Below are 13,882 nucleotides of genomic sequence, written 5' to 3' on the forward strand. Positions count from 1 at the left end.
CCATTGGACCCACCTGAGAATAATTCACTGTACAGTCCAGTATTCAGTGAGGAATGGGAATAGCTAAGTTCAAATCATTACTCTAATGAACATTTAATGAATTTTAGCATGGATGAAGTAGAATTTTCCCATTGTGAAAGCTTATCATCAGTGAATAGACAGCATCTGGCAACAGCAACATTCACATGCATCCAGCTGTCTAGAGGTAGAAGAGCAGGCAAGAGCTTTCAAGAAGATGCACCATTAGAGACCTCTTTTAACAAACAGCTCTGAGATTAGAGCTCTCCAGGGAAAGTCCTGCACACAGCAGACTGGTGAGATAAGATCTGTTCTTGCAGAAAGAAAAGTCATTGGATGGAAGTTCATTGCATGCAGAATGTCCAGGCAGCCCTGTTTCTGCAGAGTTCTCATCCTCTGTGTCAAGAACTCATAATTTTACCAGAAAGCAGTCTTGTCTGTGCCTGTGAGGACTGGAGTTGAGCTACTCCATCTCCTAAGTTATATTTTGTTTGCACCAGCACTTAATGGTACTCAAGACTGACATTTCAAACCTATCACTTTTATTTTACATTATAAAATCTCAAAAACAGAAAGAAAACAAACAAAAAAAAAAGAAATGAAAACTCAACCCAAAAAAGAAGCCCCCAAGTTTCACTAAAATATGATCATTTTGGTTCAGAATAAAATGAACATTTATTTTCAGTTCAGCTGTCAAACTAACTAATTATTTGCAGAGCTTTCCTCACAATATTGCATTCGTGCTTTGGGAAGATTAAAAACAACTGAAAAGGTGAAATTTAAAATTAGGAATCACCTTTTCTAAAAGGTGTGAAATCTCCTCTTAGCTCCTGGCATATAGATGAGGCAGTTACACACCACAGAGCTGACAGAAGTTGCCTATTCTTAGGAATTTTTACTCAATTTAGAGAAAAGCAAACAAATTTCTAATGAAATTATCATGAAAAATGAAGGGAAAAAAAGGTTTCTGAGACACCAAGAAACATACTGGCATAATGTCCAGCTAACAAGTCTTTCACAAAACTGTTTTGATTGCTTCTCTTCTCAAAAATTTAAGAACACAAGAAGTCCTCTCAGCTTAGCAGAACATTCATTTGCACACACACCTATCTTAATTTTCCTTAATCCCACACAACTTAATTTCATGCTTTGTCATAAGAATGATGGACAGTCCTTTTTTCCCAATCACTCTAATACAGGTTGCAGATATGAATTTTAACAATTTTAACATTACTGGGCAATAATCCAAATACGTTTTCCTGACTCTGGAGCTCTCTTTCTTTGACTGTCATGGTATCCTAAGGGGGATGTACAGCCTCTGATTACAGGTCAGGCAGGCTTCACCACTTGCACCTGAGACTGATGACTTGCATATTTAAATCATACTGTGAGTTGGATAATCTCCTTTCACAGCAAAACCCAGGGGAGAGAACTGTGTAAGAGGATACAAGGAATCCCTCGTTAAGGACTAGCTATCTGAAGTACTTATATGCCCCCACCCCTTACTCTTATATCTGATTATCAAGAAGCCTTTATGTTCACAAATCCCTTCAGCCACAGAAGTGCTCTAACCAGGAAAGCAGGGGCAGTGAGCCCTGGACATGAGTCCTCCAGAGCCCCTGGGCACTCAGCTCCACAGGCATCATCAGGCTGAAGATTCACTGCCGTGTGCCTTGCCCAAGGTCACAGAGAAAAACTGTACTGAAGCAAGAACAAGGACGTAAGGCTCCAACGAGCACCACCACACAGCAAGGGAAGTCTGTCACACTCACACAAAGCTTTGCAGCTTGCCATTGAGCCAAGTGATTATGTGATCCATACCAAAAATACCCTGCATCCTCATCAACTTTTTACATCTTTACTCTCATTCTTTCCTGCAGGCCAGAATAATTATTTGATGTGCATGCAAAGACACGACAAAATAAGTATAACTAGAATGGTGAATTGTCATTCCCAAAGCACAAGTTCTTTGCTATTCAGCCCAAAAATAGAAATAAGGAGAGAAAAAAAAAACCCATAAGCTTTGAAACTTGGCAGGAATGGCAGGAAATCATACCTTGAGTCACAGGGCACCCTCAGCATCTGTTCCAACTGCAAGATTTGATGTTCCCATATACAGCACCGCTATCTTCCTGTCCTACTCCAGTCACCAAAACTAGCACTAGAAATATTATTTTTTCTTTGCAGTGCCTAATATCCTACACATTCACTTTCTAAAATGTTGTTTAGTTAGTACTGGAGATGTGAACTAGCTCACAGATGATAAGTTTTTGTTGTTCAGATGATATTTGGCAAAGCAGTTCCCAGTGGGTTGAAACAACAGCTCTGACTGCACTTAGGATTTGCAAGTGGAAGTGTTTGCAACATGCACAAAAGAAATGCTAGTTAAAAAGACAAATGTTTACACTTAAAACTTTCTAAGGGTATCATCAAATCCTATCCAACAAAGAAGACATAAACACGTTATTTTTCTCTCATGTTTCATGCTTTTTTAATAGCTTTTACTTTCATTACAAACACTTCAGTTCTGCCTGAACTGAGCACAAAGAGAATCAGCCCTTTAATCCTCAGGACAATACATGTTTTCTTCACACTCTGGAAAGCAAATATAGCAGCTGGTAACTTTTAAATCCTGTCCTTTGTTGTGCAAAAGACAGAAAGCAGAACCATCACATTTAGGAGTGGAAAACACTGGCTATTTTACCTAGATCATTTTCCTACTGGTATTAAAAAATGTTTATTTTTATACTTCTATCCAGCCTAATTTTCAGAAAGCTAGGAAGTAGAAAATTTGGCACTTTACTCATCATGTACAACTGGATTAAACTTTAGACAACATATAAAAGAGTATTTCTTGGCAATATTTTTTTTTCTAATAATCAGCTCATATTTTCATTCCTGAAACAATATCCTAGCTCTAGCTATATGTGTCTGTGCTCTACTACTCCTCTGTAAGAGTGGAATTTGGAGTTTTAGTTTTGTAGTTTATCTATATTATAAAATTATTATTTGGAGAGGCATGTCTGTGGAGATCAAATTGCCAGCTCCCCTGATATCATCACTGTCCCATATTATAAAAAGAAGAATCTCTTTTAATTGAACATATCCCTATCTATTTTCAGACTGTTACCAACAGTACATCAAGATGATCATACCTGAAAAGTACATAAAGCAATAGAGGACCCATGTTCACTTTTTCTGTGTGCCTGCTGGACAAACCCTGCTCAAATACAAAGCCTACTAACGGTGATGACACAGTATTTTAATGGCCATAGGGCATTATTTGCCTCTGGATAAATCGAGTTTAAGAGTGGTATCATTCACTGGCTGTCGCCCTAAGTTCTCTTGCTTTCAAGTGTTTGAATCTCTGCAGTGGAGATTCTCATGCAGTTTTATGTAAACTAGGTATATATTTAGAAGTTATCTATTTGTTTACATATTTCTTCTCTGGGAGGAGAAATATGATTGATGGTGATGTTCACCAATGAGGTCAAAAAGGTGGCAACCTGTGTAGCGAATCTTTTGCTTTCTGATCTAAGTATATATAAGATGGAGTCAGAAAATTAAAACAGAGCTTTCCTGCCTGACTTTCTGCTGCCTGCCTTGTCCTTTGTGTGTCCAAAATAGTGACAACTGGCTTCCCTGGAATTCACTGCTCTCTCAGGGATTCTTCTTCATGTAAGCAAGACTAAAAGTCACACAAAAATCAGACTCTATTTCCCGTTTGAGTAAGCAGAATTCAACAAGTAGGTCCTATCCAGCCAGCTATAGAAAAACATGGCTACTTACAATACTTGTCTGCGTCTCATGAACACAGAAGCCAGAAATTTGAATCCTAGAACAAGTCATGCCCCTGCAGCAAGACATCTACAGTCTTGGGATTCCAAGGCCTTTACACTTTCCATTCAGTGTATGATACCAGCCCTGACAGCCTATTTGTCTCTTTCTGTGGTTTTGGTTTGGTCCCAGACACCATAGCAGTGAGCATAGTCTGAATTCCCCAGGATTTTGATGCTGCTCCTAATGATAAATTTGTTCCTGTCTCAGATTGCCAAAATATATTCTCTTCTCCCACAGCACTGTCTTGAAAGGTTGTTTGGACTATGTGGTCCACAACCAATGAATTTACAGTAATATAACAACACAGCAAACATCCTTTACAAAAGCACACATATCTATGCTATATATTCCCTCCTTTCTATTATTAGCCAATATGTATTGTCTAAATATAGCACTGAATTTCAACATGCTCCACTTTATTTAATAGTCCATTTACATATCATCCAAACAGGCAGGTCAGCCTGGAGACCTCCTCCAACTTCACCTACATTTATACTACACACCTTCTAGACTGGTAAGCTCTTGTCTAGATGGCAGCCCTCAAGGAAGTCAGCTCAGCCAGGACACTTTCTGTATTTCAGTACTACTCATAAAACCAAAGCATACACATGGTACTCAGAGAAGAAAGAATGGCAAGAAAACCAGCCCTTTCTTTAGTTCATTTCCCAGGTTTTGTCTCCAAATTGCCAAGTCAAGAAAATCATTGTAGGATCAATACCTTCTCCAATGAATTACCTAAGTAATACTGTGGTCATAAGTTTTCACTAAGTCCTTAATATTTCACAGCACTTTGCAAGCAAAAAACAAAGAAATTTTATCTGAATAAGAGTAACCATCACTTCAGGGGATCAGTACTTCTGTAATGCAATGGAGTTGCTTAACAAAATTATGCCTCTGGAAGACAATTGCAATGGCATTTTAAATGTAACACAGCCACTCTCAAAGTAATAATCTTACGGATATTGTTAGTCACTTTTCATAGAATGATACTGTAGTGGTGTGTTTTGGGGTTTACCAGTTCTCTATATGTATCTGTTTGTTTTATACTGTTTCACAATGTTTTTTCCCATGTACCCCATGTTTTACCCCAGTTATTCTTATTAATCAATCATCATGTATGTGACACCTGGGTCCTGTCCATCACTCTGCAGCCCACCCTGAAGCCTGGAAAATTCTAGTGAGGCTGTCAAGTGATTTGGCAGGTCTAGGTTCTCCTTCTCCTTTTTTTCCTTGATTCGTTCTATGGGTTGTCATTTTGGTTCAGGGTCACTCCCTTCCCATTCTGGATTGGTTCCAAGCTGTATCCTCCCTACTCCCCACCCCATATTTAAGGTGAAAACCCGGGAGTTCAGTGGGCTTTGGTGGGCTGACTCCTGGGTGAAAGGAAGTAGTGTGGACTTAATAAAACCCAGTTGAAGCTCCCCACTGGAGTTCCATCCCTTTATTTCTCACATTGTTCACCCTTCTGCCAAGGCAAGGACCCACAGGATGGGAACTGCATTCCAGAACACAGGACATTACCTTTTATATGGTGCTGGTGTCAGAGCGAGCCAGGACGTGCAGGTGACAGCCCGAGAGAAGCACCTCACCCCTGCATGATACCCATAATGGGCTATCATACTTTCACTACTTTCCAATTTCTGAAAGAGCCATGTGCAAAATGCACTGGAGAAGAGGGAATAGAGATTCTGCCTCTACAAATACCGTTGCTACATAACCGTAAGTGCTGGAGGTACCTTTAGTGAAAAAACATAAGCCGAAACTCAAAAGATGAATTATTCTAGCTCAGAGAAATCACTTTTGCTCATGTCCCACAGTCTCAAGCTGTAAAAAAAATACAATAGGAAGAGAGATCTCTCAATACCATGGAATATCTCAGCATTGCTACCAGAAATAGTTTACTTCAGAGAAAAGTTAGAGCCCAGTATCTATCTGAAGTGCCAGACAAGAAATCCTACAGGGAGATAAAAATATATAGAGATCCTTGTCCCTTTAGAGTTCAATCTTTCAACAAGCATCTCCCTTTTTTCCTGTTATCCCCACAGACAGATGCCTCTCATAAGTTTCCTAATTTACAGCTCTTCCTCCTGCTGACACACTCATCCTCACAACCTGCAGAAACTGAGACTCAGAGTCTTGCTTAATCAGCATGTCTGAAAAAAAACTTACTTTGAAGACTATGGAATGAAATAGTCACTTGAAAAATACTGGTGACAGCAGTCAAAATGTAGTCCTTCTTAATTAAACTAGAGAAAGAAATAAATGTGTGGGAAAAGAAAGAGAAAAGGAGATGAGTAAAATTCCTTCTATAGGAAAGTGAGGAAGAATTTAAGAAACTGGCATCACCCTTGCAGGTGTTTGAAGTCTTATAAAACCTCCTATCGCTTCCATCAAAGGTTTCCAAGGCCTTCCAGTGAGAAGAGGTTCTATCTGATGCAAGTGCAAGCATGTATCAACCTAGTCCCCTTCTGAAAGCACTTTATTCTCTCTATTGAGGACACAGACAGCCAAGGGCCAACAGCCTCCTAATTTAGGGCCTCACTTAAATGCTTAATTGTCCTGTCAGAGAGACAGGGGACATAATATCTTGCTGGGACTACATATAGATTCCAGCCCAGAGTGTTCTGCTCTTGGCTATTTAATTCATTCCCGTGGAATTAGTGTCCTCCAGTAAGACTTTTGTTCTGATGACTGCTTTTCTCTGATAAATGCTCGGGAGCACAAGGATATACATTTAAGCACTCTAAACCAGTTTAATCCTAAAAGCACAATATGCTTTAGGGAAATAATGAGAATAGAAATAAGCAAACACACAAAATCTGCCACTTGGCTGTAACAAAATAGTGCCTGATTTCTGATGATAGTCAGAATGCAGGACTATTCATATTGCCCAACTCCTACTGTACTGAAACAATTAAACACTGTGGGGAAAAGTCATCTTAATTTGGTTCTCATTGCAGCTAATAAAACTAACATTGCTGTAGGAATGTACTGAAAAAGCATCAATGATCCTTGCGGTGTCTTGGCTTCCCTTCAGTGTGACGTAGGAGCAGAGGAGCTCTGTCCTGAGAAATCAGCAGCAATGTCTGTGCTGGTAAATCACATTATTTCAGAGCACATCTCTTGGCAACAGCTCAGCTGCCTCCACTGTCAGACTGTCAGGACAGTCTATAACTCGGCCGTGACCTGTGCCAGCCAAGTCTCCCAATTTTCTGACAGGCTTCAGAAGTCATCATGGGTCAGGAATCATTCCCATGGTAATTACCATGCAGACCCGTGATTTGGGGAAATAAAGGAGTATGTGATATGGGTGTGGATTGCCTGTGTCACCTGGCCTCAGCCATGAAAGAGTGAAAGCATTTTCTCTGCATATCCAGTTTCCTTCATGTGAGCGAACCGTGTAGATATATAGAGATATATATAGATATATATACAGATATATATTCCCTGCCCTCAGGGAAGTAGAAAGAAAATCAGATTGTTGGTCTTTAAGAGCTCCACTCTCTTTGTGAGGTGCTCAAGTACTGTACTTATGGAATGACATAAAACCCTCAGCATATTAGACACTTTCAACATGACTACAAAAGCAGCGGAGACATCTCAAACATTTAACTAACATTAATAAAGCCTCTGATTGTTCCTGTAAAATGCTTAAATGCAAAAAAATCAAAATTACAAAAAAGAACAAAAAGGTCAGAAGATGCTTCTCAAGCCTTGCAATAAACCAATGACAAACAAATGAAGATAACTCAGAAAAGCAGGTTACCCTTTTGCTCTAACCACAGGTTATAGTTCAGTCTAGTAATGTGTGAAACCAAAATTCTTAAACTCTTGAAGGAATATTTAAGGAACTAATATACTGTAAAATATACTAATATACTGTAAAATAATGAATGAATGCATTGAGTTGGTTTTGTACTCTCTTGCCTCAAGCAGCTTAGCACAAATAAAATTAGATGCTAATCAGTGCTAGCAGTTTTCACAGAATCTGAAAACCTATTATTTCCTCTGGCTGCAAATAAAAAATTGGCAACTGTTTCATTATTGATGCTAGCAAAGTACCTCTTGTACCTATAATTTTATCTTGGTGTTGACCTGGTATTTTCCTCTCTTGACCACACACATTTAACCCAGCACTGACAGAAGCATCATGATTGAGTTAAAAGGGGTTTTCTGCATAATCAAGTGTCTACTGCCACAGAAACATAGAGAGAGATGAATGTTTCTTCTATGCAAAAGAAGTTCAATTATGAAAAAAACCTGTAATTATAATAAAGGTATTTTCCAGCCAATAACAAGACAAGATGCTCAGGCAATAAACAAATATATGCATGTACTAAGCTACAAAAAAGCACTGTGAAAATTAAATGGGATGTTTTGGTTTCTTTCATAATTAAAAATCATTCAGAAAGTGCAAATATCTAGAACAAAATTAAAATAAATATGTTCATCTTAAGACCTATTTCAAAATGTTTTGGTCATCTTCTCCCTACATGTAACAATTTTTCTTCACACTTCACACAAAATTTTCCACATATGTTTTAACCACCAGGAAAAAAAATCACACTATTACACATTTCAAATGGCATGCAGTGGAAAATATTGACACATGTAGCAGGACACAGTGAACAGAAAATGGGTATATTTTAGTCAGTGGAGTACATTTTTTTATTAATGAATACCAATATGTTGGGTAAAATTCTTGAGCCTCTTTACTTTTTAAAGTCTATAATACAGCTTTTCCATTATGGAAAGAGCCCGCAGTCACACATGGAACAGACTGACTCCTGCATCTTCCTAGAGCCTTTGAAGTCCATAATGCTCATGAGGTGCAAATATTTCTGTAGATACAGAGTCTAGACCAGGATCTCTGTATGCCTCAGGTTACCTCACAAAAATGTTTGTGCTCTCTGAAATTAGGTGGTAAAATGTTATCACATTTTATTTACATCATATTCCTTTTATGAGATGCACTCCACTGCCACAATTTAAATTCCAAGCCCAGCATTTATGAAGTTCAGTGAGATAAGCCTCTGTACTGTGGTAATGCCCTCATTTCTGGGAGGCCTGTCTGCTGCTCTATGCAGGTCTAGAACACAAGGCAGCAAAAGTGCCAAATGGCAGCCAAACATAAAAAGACCTGCAACTAAGCATAAAAATAGCATCATCCAAGTATAGCCCAAGTAGCTATGCAAAGCCACCAGGCAAAGATATACACTAAAATCCAAAATGAGGCAATGAAACAATCAAAGTGAATAAGAAAAATACCCTAATATATTCACTTCTAGATTTACTGAAAGGAACTATCCCTTGCATTTTGGATGGTTGCCATAAAGTTGAAAGTGTTACTCCGTAATGTCATTTGTACTTGTACTTCTCTAGAGGTAAACGTGTATGAAATGTATAAGGCAAATGTGCATGAAGTGAATATTACTCCTTCCAGACAGCACCTATTACAGCTCTACAGCAAAAATGAAAATTTGACCAAAAAGAGGAAATAAGTAATTTAGCCTTGGGAAACTGGTGAAAACAGAAGGTGAGACAAGGAAAGGTGAGGCAAGGCAAAGTAAGGAATAAAGCTGTCGATAAATATTTGGCCTTATAGACATGTGCATAAACATATACATAAAAGCTTGAGATCACAATTCACCAAGCATACTGTCCACCCATCTCAATTTGCATGCAAACCATCATCCCCAGGCTGCTCCTAGTGTGACACCAGCTAGAAGATGTGTGAAGGTGACAGATGGAGTGTACCAAGGAGTTCAGAAATAGTATGTGGGGTTTAGCTGTGAGGACACAAGCATAAACAAACGCCTCTCTTTTTACAGCAGATTTTAACCATTGACCTAAGTTATTCAGACATTAAAGAAATAGAAGCCTTGAATAGAGGCTCACATGAAGTGAGCTAAGTCTCTTGTTTCCTCCAGGCCAAGTTTGGGGGGCCTGGGAAACCACCCAGATGCTCATAAGTGTCACACAAAACAGATAAAAGTTCCCATCTAGTCATGCCTAAGCACTCTATAGGAGAACAGAATTTCTGTAATACAAATATAAGGAAGGATGTAACGGTTATATTTTGACAGATTCAGTCAATATAAAGGTATTCTTTGTGACAGTGAGAGTTGCTTAACTGAGAAAGCCAGTTCCTCAATAGGTCCTACCAGTCTGTGGTCCCTTGTCTCAATTCTCTTTGTGAAGCAGCCCTTTCCTGATTGTTTCCTGAAATAAACCACTCAAAATTATGGCAAAAATCAACAGTCTGATGATAATCAAGGAATAACAGGTCCACTTTCACGCAATTAATTCCATGCTCCAATGTTTCCGGTATGTAAAGTGCCTTTGGAAAATCTAAAACCATCAACTGGTGAAATTTAGTCTATCCAAATTTGTACTTCAATGTTTTGGACCTACTAAGGGTAAGATCAATGGAAAATCACCTGTTAAGCAGCAAGGCCCTCAAAATTCACAGAAGGAGAAAGGAGAGAGAAGAATTCAAGGCAAGTCATTTGATCATGAAAGGTTTTAGGTAGAGGTCATTTTCTATGGTGGCCTCTCTCCCCTTTTCTCATGGAAACACTTAGATAAAAGAATACATTTACTATCAGTTTATGCTATCGACCAGATCATCAGATAGAACTATTGACCTGTATGTTTTCTGTTGTAAAATCAATAAAACAAAGAAAAAAAAATGCAATAAAAAGAAAAATAGCAGCATAAAATTTCAGGCTGCTGCGAGTAGCACTTCTTAGGTTATCTTTGTGCATTCAAATTGAGAGATATAATATACTTCTCACAATTTCATTACAAATTAAAATTTCACCAGATAATAATGTTCTTGAAAATATGTAGTCCTGACATTTAGGAACTTCAGAGTAGGTATTAAAGCAACACTGAACTTCAAATTACAGGTTCAACTTTCTAAATAGTACTGTTAAACAGTAATACAGATGAATCACACTCATCCTGGATAAAATAGAAACAGGCATTTGCATGATGGTGATTGCTGACTTCAATGAAAGTACAGAATTTACCCCAGCTGAGTGTCCCACCTTGACATATACCAAGATACAGTAAACATAATTTCATGCTTGGAGCCTCTATGACCACGGACCAAGGTCCAGGTCCTCAGCTACAAAGCTGTGGGGATGGATCAGCTGAGAATTTCAGCCTAAGTCTTTGGTCTGAGTACAACCCAAACTGGATTATACATCTAAGTTTCTGGAAAATTTCCCTAAATTTCCTAATCCTCTTGACTATAACCATTATGAGTGGTTTCTATGGTGCTTCTAACCCAGAGCCTTATTCAGAAGCCTTTACTCATGAAGAGATTCACTTCTGAGAGGAAAGTGTAGAAACAGATTTCACATGCTGGTCCATCATCAGACATTAAAGGCTATAATTTATCATTTTTTTTACATTATTAAGAATATTTGTACAGGATCTATATTTAAAACTAAAAGAGATGTCTCCTCCTTTTGCCAGCAGCTGTGTTACATCAATTAAATGGGTAAATAAGATCTTTCCCCAGAGGGGATATCACATGACCTTCTATTGATTAAGACTGCAGTAGAATGTTATTTGCAATCTTATTGCATAATGTAAATCAGGAGGTAGCTGTCAAGGTTTCAGAAGACAAATTGCTGCTATCTTAGACAATTCATAGGCCTCTTTCCTTCTTGCTGCTCTTAATTCACAGTTAATGCATGTCTTCCCAGGCTTAGTTTCTTAAATCAGTCTATAGAACCCTATTCAACTCAGCTGGGTGTAAGTTGTAGTCTATGCGGCCCTGCATCAAAATGGGTATTAAAGTGACCATTCCACCTACCATTATTTCAGAAATATGTATTATTTAATAGGACAACACAACTTCAAAAAGGATGTGAACTGAAAAATAGACACCTCCTGAAACATGCTTGATGGTTCACAGGACAGATAAACCTCCCCACCAGGCACAACTCCAGAGGTGCTCTCTATATAGAACATTTTTTAAGTCTTAGCTCAGTCTTGTGTACTTGATTTTCACAAGTAAAACATGGCTAGAACTAACTACTACTCTCAAACCTGTGCAGTAACTACAGCTGAGCATCAGTTTTGAGACTGAAAGGAGCACCTCACCACAACCCAGTAGTCACTTTGCTCCTCCAATCCATCATTATTTCCTTCAGAGGAGAACCAAAGGGAAGGGCTAAAATCTCTATTCAAATGACTTTGCTGAGAAACCATAAAAAAGCCAATCTATCTCTACTATTAATCAATCTTAGTTACAAAAATTAGAAAGCAAGTGCAACACTTTTCAAAATACATAACAGCAATATTAAACATTACTAGAATCTTCTGTACCAAAGTCAGAGAGAAATGGTCTTTCAGTTGGTTTTGGTGATTGTAAAGTTGTATGAAATAAGGCAAGGTTTCTGAATGGATGATAGTGGGTGGTAGGACAGTAATAGATTCAGGTGTGTTACAATTGTCCTGCCCATAGAAAAAAGTGCTCAACTTACCATCATCTGTTTGCTGCTGCGAAGGATTAAAAATTAAATCTGCTGCCTGATCCTTTCCATCCAAGTTGATTGATTAGAATGTGTTCATCTTCCTATCTAACTTACCAAATTTAAAAGTGGCAGGTTTAGTTTTCCATTATCTAGAATGTCTGAGCTTCATAAATTATTTGGAAATAAATGCCACCAGAACTGTTGCCTAAATATAATCTCTCACAAAGTGATAACAAAGTCTGGAAAAAATATCACCTTGCAGAAAATATGGAGGAGGTAAAATTTCAAGAAAATCAAAGATATTGCAGTACATTTCATTTGGCTAGACATGCACATCAATAGTACTAGATTGTTACTGGCATCTCTTTCTGTGTAAACAAATCACCTGACCCTCCAAAAAATTTATTTCTGTTAAAATCTTATTTTTCATTCTCCTGGGAATTTGGGAAATCAAGCCAAATCCAGTCTTGATGAACATAAATGCTCAACATGGAGCAAATTTGAGTAGTATAAAAGTAAGGACACAAATCCCTAAAGAGTTAAAATGTGCACAGATTGCTCAGAACTTTAGGAGAAGCGCTTGGCACCTTAAAATAGGGTCTGCAAACACTGCTTTTAGATATTTTTCTCCCCTCTGCTTTGAAAGGGCAAACCAGCCCTTTCAGATTTTTGAATGTGAAAAGTATCCTTTCTTTTTTGAAAGTATGACAACACAACTACTTCACTTATTTCATTGTTCTTGAAAATTAAAAATAAGATAGAAAATGTCACTTACCTTAAAGAGTCTTAAAATATTTGCAACCATAATGGACACAGAACTTGCTGCAGCACCAATCACACCTGATATCTTGTCTGGCTTAGTGAAAATTGGTGGGTCACCATTTGCACACTTCACATCTGAACCATCTTTTTCTATCAATGCTTGCACAAATGTTAAGGACTGCTCCAATGCATAAGTGTCCCTGGAACACGTGTCAAGGATACGGACACCTAAGGTGATATTGGCAAGAAGATCAGGGTCTTTATTAATCTGATCAACTGCATACAGCATTGCCTCTAGTCTGTGGATCCCCTTCTCCTTCTTGAGCTCCCCACAAGGCACCCCTCTATCCCCTTTGGCATGAACGGGGAACAGTCCTCCCAAGATGATGTCCCCATCCAGTCGAATGGAGTGGGCATATTCCTGGCCATGAGTTCTTTGCATCAGAGTGAGTATCCAGTAGAATTTGGCTGTCAACAGGAAGAAACAATGGCAGGAAACCAATCGTTTGCCTTCGTATACCATTTTCTCTGAATACGTCGTTGCTATCCAGTATCCAGGTTTTCTTCTTGCTAAAGGATGAGGCTGACCATTTGAAACTGCACCTTCTGGGGGCTACCATCAGTGCCCAATAAGTAATATAGAACCATGCGGTAGGTAGGTAGGAAGAAAGATCTCAGCAGAAGTACATAAAATGTGTTTTACAAAAGATGTCCACTGGTAGAACAGGTTGACCAACTTTTCTGAGGCGGTTTTTCAATTGCTCTTAACT

General features: G+C 38.4%; 1 protein-coding gene across 1 annotated transcript in view; it reads right to left on the reverse strand.

The window, feature by feature from the left end:
* GRM8 (glutamate metabotropic receptor 8) overlaps nucleotides 1-13,635 on the reverse strand; it is a gene marked incomplete at both ends in the record, with an annotated part of 310,092 nt that extends 296,457 nt beyond the window's left edge. Inside the window, one exon of the mRNA XM_083859657.1 lies at nucleotides 13,126-13,635. Within this exon, the coding sequence (XP_083715783.1) occupies nucleotides 13,126-13,635 (510 nt within the window). The remainder of the gene's footprint in view (nucleotides 1-13,125) is intronic.
* Between the last annotated feature and the right edge of the window lie 247 nt (nucleotides 13,636-13,882).

The sequence above is a fragment of the Zosterops lateralis genome (genome assembly GCF_965231275.1).
Source record: "Zosterops lateralis genome assembly, chromosome: 4".
In the NCBI taxonomy this organism is placed as follows: Eukaryota; Metazoa; Chordata; class Aves; order Passeriformes; family Zosteropidae; genus Zosterops; species Zosterops lateralis.